The sequence below is a fragment of the Henckelia pumila genome, chromosome 1 (assembly GCF_033568475.1).
Source record: "Henckelia pumila isolate YLH828 chromosome 1, ASM3356847v2, whole genome shotgun sequence".
In the NCBI taxonomy this organism is placed as follows: Eukaryota; Viridiplantae; Streptophyta; class Magnoliopsida; order Lamiales; family Gesneriaceae; genus Henckelia; species Henckelia pumila.
The window spans coordinates 84,196,370-84,207,167 of NC_133120.1; the positions used below are offsets into that span (position 1 = coordinate 84,196,370).

At 32.8% G+C, this 10,798-nt stretch overlaps 1 protein-coding gene across 1 annotated transcript; it reads left to right on the forward strand.

Annotated features, from left to right (window-relative positions):
• The first annotated feature begins 7,577 nt into the window (after positions 1-7,577).
• Positions 7,578-9,887, forward strand: LOC140876412 (uncharacterized). The gene is made up of 6 exons (XM_073280360.1): positions 7,578-7,676; positions 7,999-8,154; positions 8,251-8,328; positions 8,798-8,863; positions 8,977-9,042; positions 9,128-9,887. The coding sequence occupies exons 1-6, from the start codon at positions 7,629-7,631 to the stop codon at positions 9,794-9,796; spliced, it is 1,083 nt and encodes a 360-aa protein (XP_073136461.1). The 5' UTR covers positions 7,578-7,628; the 3' UTR covers positions 9,797-9,887.
• Positions 9,888-10,798: the final 911 nt, after the last annotated feature.

The following is a 10,798-nucleotide window of genomic DNA, read 5'->3' on the forward strand; positions in this document are numbered from 1 at the left end:
ATCCGTTGGTGTGGCAAATTATTTTCTTTTCTTTTGGTATAACCACCTTCTCAAAACAAAACTTTTCAAAAAAAAAAACGTGGGCAAAATGAGGCAGTTTGAACAGTTTTCTTCACCCACAACTTTCACAATTTTCACTTTACATCTTCATCTTCCCACCCACATTATTTTCTCCCGTTGTTTAGTACTTTATTATGTGTGTTTGTTACTTTTTATTAATTTCCTATTTATTAATCTTGCCGAGTAGCTTTCAATATCACTACTGGACTGATCTTCGACGATCAACTTCAAATATTTCACGGTTTGCTTTATTTATCGTCCTTTTTATAACTTTTATTTGTTTTTAAATTTTCTTATCTATTGTTTTGGTTCATCTTTAATGTTGGTTTTATTGGTTTTATCTTTATGTTCCTTTATTTGTTTTCTAAAAAATTAATCCTCTGTCAAATTTTGTTTGAGTTTTCATTTGTTTGTTTAGGAATTCACTAATTTTCTCTCTTTGTCACTATTTCAAAAGCTACAGAAAAATTAGGCCAAAAAAGGTTTATGGCATCCCTTTCGTTCTTGTGTTCATTTGTGTTGTGGGGACCTCGGGTTGCTAATCACATCTTAGAGCAATTAACATTCATTAAACATCAATTAAATAAATCAAGAGCAAAGTAGAAATTTTTTTTTTTTTTTTATAAAAACAGTGCCTCGCTCGATCGGGGAAAAACACCCGATCGAGCGGGCTTCAACACCCTGCTCTCGGTCTGGAAACATTTTGGCCTCGCTCGATCGGGTAACTTCCTCCGATCGAGCGAGCCAAATTGCCCGATTCTCTGTTTTGAACAAAATAGGGCCGCGCTCGATCGGGGATAATCACCCGATCGATCGGGCCTGTTTTCCAAAAAAAATTCAGCAGCTACATTTTGCTGTCAAGAATTGGTGTCATACATTCCAATCACCAAACTCGATCCAAAACATGATATATAAGTTCCAAATCATGCATATAAACATAACCAAGGTCTCAAGCATCTATACATGCATTTATTACATCGAACAAATCGCTAAAGAACGATAAACGACATAACATATCTCAAGTTTCATACATGTATTTTAAAACCAACAAGTTCTAAGGTTCTATGTTTCTAAAGTTCACAAGACTTCATCTACAACCCGAGTCCTCACGTGCTAGACTCTCTTCCAGCTGTCAATGACGTCGATGATCAGCTCCTGCCCTCTCTGTTGTCATGCACATATACAAAACAAGACAACAACCGGATATACTCCGGTGAGAAACGATTCTCAGTATAACCAATATATATAGAAAGCGCTAAATAAATCACATCGTCTCAATTTAAACTCGACTCAACAAATATAGTAATTTAACGCTTCAAATACGAATTGATTCACATAACTTCGAGGTCATCAAGATTCATAACTGATCTTGACATGGATATCCATCTAACGAGTTCGTAACCGACTCGCAAATAAGGTTAACAGCAACCTTGGCATAGAATCAATTCAATATAGCATCATATCAACTCAAATTTAAAGATCCACTACCTGAGATGGATCGACAACATCACAATCAAATCGAAAATATAAACAAGTATGTGGTTTTTGTGGGCCAACTCAAGAATAGTCGTTCTTGAGTTTCAAAGTCCTTACTTCGCGATGTCGTCATTATACCTTTGTTTATCTCGATTCTGAACTCTTCAAATCTGAAAGATACAATCAAAATATATATATCAAACTTTATTCCAAACTATCGTATCAAAATCGAGGCGAAAACATCATAAGATCATCAATCAATCTCATTTCAAACCTCAATCAACCTTCTTCGGTACAAAGTCGACGTCTTGATTCGTTGGCCTTCCAAACTCAACTGAAACTAAAGAAAAAAAATGATATAACATTCACAACATCTAGATAACAACTTCAGCTCAGATATAAACCATCAAAACAGTCTAAAAACTTGATTCGACGGCGTAGTGATTGAAAATCGGTAATCGACGTAATCCCGAAATCATTTCTAACTTCACTTCAATCATTCGTACAACATATATCAGCTACCATATCATCAAACTCTTCATAATATCAGCTATAAACAACAATCATAAGCTGGAAATCATGCTTGGACATGTTTAATACAAACTCCTCAATCCGGTTTCGAGATAGAATCGCATAACCATCGATAAACATAATCAAAAGCTTAAAATATGATCTCTGCCACAAACTGATTTCGAAATCCATATAAAACATCATAAAACTTACACGATATCGAAACCCTCGTTGCAAGGATTTCAGAACAATTTACGGAATCGAAATCGAATAACCGGAGCAAAAGTTACGAGGATTTAAAGATCAAAATTTCAAAGAAAAATGAAGAAAATGGCTTTCGGCTTTGCTCTCTTCGGAAAATTCTGAAAGCTTATGCTTATCACACGTATGCATGCTGATGAAGCAAATAACATGTGATAACTTTCAACCAAATTTGCAATTTAGCCCCTCAAGTCTTCAATATTTGCAATTTGGTCCTCGGCCCTTAATTTAATTCAATTTCAATCCTAAATAATTTAAGAATATTAGAATTTAAATCGAAACTCTAAATATTCCCAAATTAAATATACTCGGATTAAAATCAAATTAAGTTCAGATTAATATTAATTAATCCCGGGCCTTACATATGTCATCTAATTTGGTTTATCATTTGGACACAGTACAAAAAAGTTCAAATTTTAAATGTATGAAATACTTAAGATTCGTTCCTATCTGATTCTAAAACTCCCACGTTCACGGATCAAAAGGGAGTTACAAACACCTTTCAAATACATTTTCTGATTCGATCTCTTTGCATCGTTTCTCTTTCAAACACATGGAGAGAAAATAAATTCTTAATAAATCAAGTGTTTTAGATCTATAAATTTTCTCAAAAATATTGGTGTTTCTTCATATATATTTCTGTGTTACTTTATGCTTATAATTTGTTTATGTATAAAAATGTAGTGAAGGGAAATGATTATAATTAAATGTGAAGATTGACGTGCAACTCAATATCCCATTGTCATTCAATGTCGGTTTGTAGTTAACGATTCTTTTAATTTTTCTTTTATTATTATTATTATTATTATTATTATTATATATATATATATAATTATGAGAAAAGTAGTGATCTCTCTGTGTATTCAACAAATGAGATATTAGATCAATGCAGTTCTAGAAATGCAGGTATTGTGTACATGCTAATGGATATAACCATCGGACTCATATATCGATTTGCACTTTGGTTGGAGGAGTTGGTTTTTAAGAAGAGAAATGAGTATCCAGCGTGAGACTGCTCTCATCAATATTGAAGAGTATGCATGATGATTTTTTATTTTTTATTTTGTTTTTTGTTTTTTGGTTTTTGGTGTATATATTATGTATGATTACAAATATTAAATTTATATCATCGCAAGATTGTAATTTTGTGTTGTCTTACCTTATACAACCTATGATTATTGTTGTTAGGAAAGGGAGATCGATTTTTTATCTTTTAAGTTAGAAGAATATCATATGATGTCTGTGTAATTTTTCTTTCTGTAAAAAAATAATTTCTTTGGGTTGGAACTCTATGATAAATTGGATTTAGTGCTCACTTATAAGAATATTTTCTGGCTCCAATTATCATGAAGTCAACTTTAGAATATATCTTTACTCAAATTGTTTATTACATTTTCTTTTATGAATCGAAATTGTACATAAATTTACATCCAATGCTTAGACATAAATAGTTATTTATCCCTTATATTTACTATTTATTACACACGCAACGCGTGTGCTTCAGTTGCTAGTGTTCATAAGATATGTCTTATATACGTATAGTTTTTATAGAGATAAATTAGTGCACATGATTTAATTTGTATGTATACACTGTGGCACAAATTAAATTTATTAAAGTTTTTTTTAAAAAAAGGGCTTATATATTAACGAGGAAATTTTAAATTTGAATTTTTATTTACAAATTTAATTTATAATTTCCAATCGCCATAATACCACCTATCATTATTTTACATAAACTTTAATTTTAATTTTTTTTTAACAAGAGTACCCATGAAAAAATAAATCAACTATACAAATATGCAATACAAGTATACAACAGTACCATATTTTGATCACGTCATAAATGTATTGAGACACATGCATATGCGATAAGTCATATGAAATGAACTGACATCGATATTGGCTATAGTTCCTAGAGAAGATGAAATGAACTTTTCAATACATAATTATGAGCAAATTGGAATCATACAGATTTCGGATCATGTTTATATATCTCAATCAATTAACTATATATTAAACAAGCTTTTGGACTATAACTATATCTTAACCACTATAGTATTTGACATTCTTCTTATCGTCCAACTTCAAAATTAAAGTTAATTAATATAATCGACATTGGTGACACAAAAAATTGCTTATTATATATTTAACAAAAAATAGCATCATTAATTCATTGATGGCTTTTGTTTTGTCATGAATATTTAATGGATCTAAATTAAACTTGCACCATGTTCTACGTACTCATTGAGTTGTTCGTCCATTATATATAATTACAACAATAACAATATGAGTACTTCTCCGAAGTAAATGTCCTCCAACTTCTCTACTTTTATCAATGCCACAAGTCAAATAAATCGAATAATCTCATGCTTAAAAAAATGAGAGTGACTCGAGTTTTTCTAACCCAAATCTACTTTCACCGGGGAGCTAGGACCCAATTGATTCGACTAAAGTGTGGATCATAAAATTTTAACATTATATATATATATATATATATATATATATATATATATATATATTTAATTTGTTGTTTTGCATTTTTGAAAAATTGTGGCTTGTAATTAGCAACAAGACATTCATATATATATATATCCAGAGGAGGAAAAAGGGGTTGTCAGAGTTTAGCCAAGATCATGTGGTGCATTCCCAAATCTCGACAAAATTTTCACTACATTTCTTGGTTTTGGTGGGGTTCTTCCTCATTTGGTCTATTTCCATATGAGTTGAGGTTGCATTTTCAGCGCAACTAAATTTAAATTACTCCCACTGCCCTAAAATTCAAAACCAATAAATCTCTCCAGTGGTCCTTGTACCTCTTGGGCTATTAGATTTAGTGCCATCCATTGCTAATCGGTCCCCTCTTTTTGGCTCCAAATTTACTAATTAATACATTTGTATCACATCTTCTTATGTATACATAATCAACCATAGATATTTTTAGAAGATTATATATTTTTATTATAAAGGTATTTAATCAAGGACAAAAAGATAAAATGATCGTGAAATTGTACCGCGTCATAATTTTTTTTTTTTTTTTTTTCCAAATATGAGTGTGACTGCATGTATACAAGACCGAAGGCTCTTAAATCTGATATTGATAAATAAGGAAAAATCAATGCTTTATATGTTAATAATTAGTGGCATAAACATCTCAATTTTTTCATATATTTTTTATGTATAGTAATTATTGGTATTTTGTGTAAAAACAAGCTTGCGCAGTGTAGTCGTCAATTGTCACAAGTGCAGAACTATCACTTTCCTTCAGAATTTCTACCCCGGAAAGGGATACTTTTGGTCCAAGATCTGCAAGCCCTTTATTTATTTATTTTTTTCAAATAAAAAAGAAAAAAAAATCAAGTGGTCCAGAAATTGGGAACGAAAAAGTTTGCTGATAATATACATACAAATATATATGTGTACATGTTTTAATCACATCTATCAAGCTAGCTAAGGTACAAAAGTTATGGAGTGTTGCTAGTGGATATTGAAATTAATTTCTCTTTCATTTTTGGACAATTATTACTATTTTTACTCTCAATAAAAATTAATATTTTTTATGATATAAGTCGAATCGAATTGAAAATCTATCTCATAATGTTGACCTCTCATACCATGTCATTAAAGTTTACATGCTCTGTAAACTAATTGGAGCGAAAGGAAATAAAGCAATTAAGCATTGGTGAGATATAGATGTCACGATATTTTTGAAGAGTAAGGTGGGCATTGAATTGTCACAGCCCATGGAAGTATTTACATACAATATCTGTTCGGCGGCACTTTAATATGAATTTCGATAATTATTTTAATAATGTTTTTGAGATAAAATTTATAGTTTGGAATAAATAGATATAAATGTCATTTTTTCTAAAAAAAAATTATCCACAAGTGTACTTCCTTTCGATACCCTCTCTTATATATGTAAAAGTAAATAAATATATACTACGATCATTTTCAGTGTGGGGCTTTGTGCTGTAGCCCAATAAAACTCAATAAAGTATTTCAAACAATAAAAGCCCAATACCTTGAGTTCATTTGGAAGAGGCCCCAGAGCTAGTCTCTACATACTTGTTTACTTGTTTTGAGGTAAAATTCCATACATAAAAGCTTGATAGATAAATTAAATATATAAATAATATCCAATTTACTTAACTATGTATGTTTTCAGAGGAAAATAATTAGATATTCTTTACTAAAAAATATTATTTTTATTAACCATGCATCTATCGATCGAATTCTGTCATATATAAACTACACGTACGCACGCATGAATAGTAAAAAGTGCACAAACCCGGCCTTGTGAGATACGTGTCAAATGTGCTTTAACACGTGGCTGCTCCATGCAACTAAGATAAATATTTTGGTATTATTATATTATTATATATCATAATATTAATCTGATAAATTCAAAAGTTTAAGTTATATACATTGTAAGGTTGTGCTTAGATTGAAATATTTTAAATTCATGAATTTCGATTAAATTTTAGTGTTAATAATAAAATATAAAAAAATCTCAAATTTATAACTTAATTATTTACACATTATTTAGATGAATTAAAAATGATTCTAAATCACCACTTTATTGGATGAACTTAAAATCCATCATAACTATCATGAATTAACATATAAACATAAAAAAGTGAATTTGATGTTTGTGATGCTACTTCTCTAAACAACAAAAATGCATTTAAAATCAATAAATTTAAAATACTTTTATCCAAGCTTAACTTGAAGCTTTTCGTGGCGAGTGATGTTTTGCGTCAATTATTGTGTTATTGTCTGCATATTACAAGTTGATCTGACAATCACGCTCTGTACGTAACATAAAATGATTTATAATATTTTGAAATCTCTTGGCCTAAAAAAAACCATGCACAAATTAATTAAGCCATATATCCAGTCGTACTTGGTACCATTTGACATAGAGATCAATTTCACGTCCATGCTAGCTAGCTAGCTGCTGCATGATTAAAGTGTAATACATCGTGATTCGTGGAGATGTACACGTATATATTATGTATATAACATGTAGCAGAATCGTACGTATTCGATCGTAATTTTTTTTTTTAATTTGGCAAAGATATAATAGAGATGTGTGTGTAGGTATCGTGTCACCCGTTTATTTGTTTTTATTTTTTGGTTAAATTGCAGGGAACCAGCGGGGGAGGGAAACTGCATGCCACTTGGGCAAGTGGGCTTTAGCAGAGAAAATGGAATGCTGGGAAGCGTGCCGCGGGATGTTGACGTTTGAGTTGGAAGCGGCGGAAGCTCTGGCGGGGCTGGCTCGCTCCGCCTCCTTGCCCGGCGAGTTTGAACGACGGCAAATGGATACTGAAACACTGGTAGTTTCCTCCCAAGTCTCGACTCACCAGGTTATATATATATTCCATCTGAAAAGCCTTACCCTTTCCGCTGTTTAATGTTGGAATTTTTGAACTTAGTCGGCAAATACTCCATATATTAATTAATTATTTCGTTTTTGTGTTTTGAGAATCTTCATGAAAGTTTTTGAATTAAGTAGTAGTTTAGTAATTTCATGCACTATGGTTTTTTAGGTTTTTCCTCTTTGATCATCTTCTAGTTTCTGTTCAGTAACATATATATTTCATTTTTGCCGAAAAAATAGATTGTTATCAACTAGTAGCTAGCCCTTGTCATGTTTTTTTTTAATTTTTTTTTTTTTTTTTTTTTCAGTATCAGGCGTTCGGTGGCCAACATGAGTTTTCTGGAAAAACTTCTACCATGGTTGCAGCAGCTGGCCTCACAAACACTTTGAAAATTGTGGATACAAATAATATTAATCAATCAAAAGTACTACTGCGTGGCACTGTGAGGCATCATTTGACAGAGGTACGTACATGAACTTGGTTCATTATATTTACTATTGTCGATATATGACTCTTCGTTGGGTAAATCTATATATATATATATATGAATACCATTCAGGCTGAGAAGGAAGCACGAAGGCTTCGTCGTGTCCAAGCAAATAGAGAGTCTGCTCGGCAAACCATTCGTCGCAGACAGGTCGCTAGCTAGCTAGCTTCATCTGGTTTTTGTTATAAAATTTTTACCATCGATCTTTACTTGCTTATTATATATAAGGTGTATATATCAGTAGAAACTTCTTTTAATTAATGGTTTAATTTAATTTTGTGGTTTGCCATGAGATACATTGTGACATGAAATTTAGAAAGTGAAGCGCAACCCTTGCGTCGACTAATTATTAATTTGAGTCAAAAAGATATATCCATTGATGGTTAGAACTAATTAAACTTGATTAATTCAGGGTGAAAGCTGACATTTATCCTGTATTTAGGCACACAAGAAAACCGCAATCGTATGATATTAGTGGCACAACCGATATTTGTCATGAACACATAAACTAGGCAGCCAGCATGGTTTTTTGTGTTATCTTGCATGCATTTTTATGGTCTGTTTATTAGTGTAATTGGTGATTGAGATAGAACATTTTACCGATTCGTTTGCTCAACAGGCTATGTATCTGGAGTTAACGGGGAAGGCGGCTAACCTGTCGATGGAGAATACATATTTGAAACAAGTGGGTGATGTTTTTTTCCCCTAATTATTGTTGTTTTAATTAATTTTGCCTTATCATGATAATGGACGATTGTACTCAAGTCTATTCATCTGGATGATAATTCTTTTAAGCAGGAAAGAGACCTAGCAGTGAAGAAATATTACTACTTGAAAGATAAAAATCAGTTTTTGAAAGCACAGGTAAATCGGGGATATATATGTAAGATGAATAGCTATCTTTTCATTGGAATTTCAGTCCCGCCCCACGGTTCTTTTGCATTTGCAGATGGCTAAAAGAAAGCTTGCCAAAGCAGGGCATATACGCGACAAGCCAGAGTCTTCGCTTACAGAAATATCGAGTTCTTCTGCTGCCATCACCACTCCGATTTGTTTAAACAACAGGGCTTCTTTACTGCCTTTCTTCTGGCCCTTCAATTCACAACGTCCATCTGATACAGATTTCACAAATGCATCACAAATTCGGATACCGATGTGGAATGAATCCTGTTTGAGTCAAGGACAAGATTGCTCCACCGCGATAAATAAACCCAGACCTCCTTACTTCATATTGCCAGTACCTTGGTTACTTCCTTTCATCTCGCCCGACGGTAAACTAGAATTCCATCCCGCCACTAAAGATCAACAACACGAGCCTCCACCGATTCATCAGTGTCAAATGTGTTCATCCTTCTCTACTCTATTGCATGAAGACAGGGGGATCGGGGTCTATAATCCAGCTAGAGTTATACCTACAAGCAATGGTGTCGGAGCTAGATTTCGTTTTCCACGAGATTACACGAGACACGGTTTCTCAGATAAGAATCACGGCGGGCGAATCATCTCCTCTTCAAGAAAACCGGGCAACGATGCCATTGCTGCGACCGAGGCCAGGAGGAAGAGGAGAGAATTGATGATGATGAGGAGTATCCATTCCCCTGATGCGCATATTCAATAGGAATTACGCGGCTAGTGTGTTGATGTTAAGTAGTTTGACATATTTTGAGCCCAGATATGTGTTTTTGTTCATTAAAATTATCGAGACTCTGCTTGTGTCTTATAATTTGGGTTACTTTGTACATTCTAGCTAAGGATTGGATTGGTACCTAAACAATATTGTGTGTAACGCTCACTATATGTAGGCCCCCCCTAGTTTAACTTTAAGAGGGTGTATAACTTGGTAATTGGTAATTTGGTATTGTATATATAGTCCGGGGTGGTTGTCTTGGAGGAAGAATTTTCAAGGATTCTTGGTTCTATATAGTGAAAAGGGAAAATAGTTTTTTGATCTATTAATTTGTTTAATTTTTTTTTGTTTTTATTTATAATTTTTTAAAGTTTGGTTTCAGTACATTAACTTTTAATTTACAATGATTTTGGTTTAACTGTTGATGTGGCACCGGAAAATGCTGATATGATTTTGGAAAATGATGGTATGACATCAAAAAATGATGACATAACATCGGAAAATGATGACGTGTCAAATTGTCACGTCAGCACTTGGACCAAAATTAACGAAAATTAAAATTTAATGTATCAAAATCAAACTTCGAAAAGTTAATTGACCAAAATCGAAATATAAATAATTAATGGACCAAAAAAATATTTTCAATAGACGGTGGGTTGGAATTTGGCAGCACGTACACTACAAAACCTGATGCATGTGTCCAACAAGAACTAAAGAATACATCCCGACTGTCAGGAATATTTGAATTGACGGAATATGTGAGGGTTTGATCAATATTCGGAGTATGGTTTTTATTATCGATATTTTTTCGAGTTAGTTCTTCACACAGGTTTGTCCGGTGCATTTTACATGGTTAAGGAAAGGTGGTGTCTGCCATGTTGGATCAAGACTGTACATGTATTGGGCTTGATGGAGTAATATAAATGTTTTGACTTGGGTCGGACTTGGTTCCTTGGCCAAGAAACTAAGGGCCGTAATGCTAGCTTCTTCCCC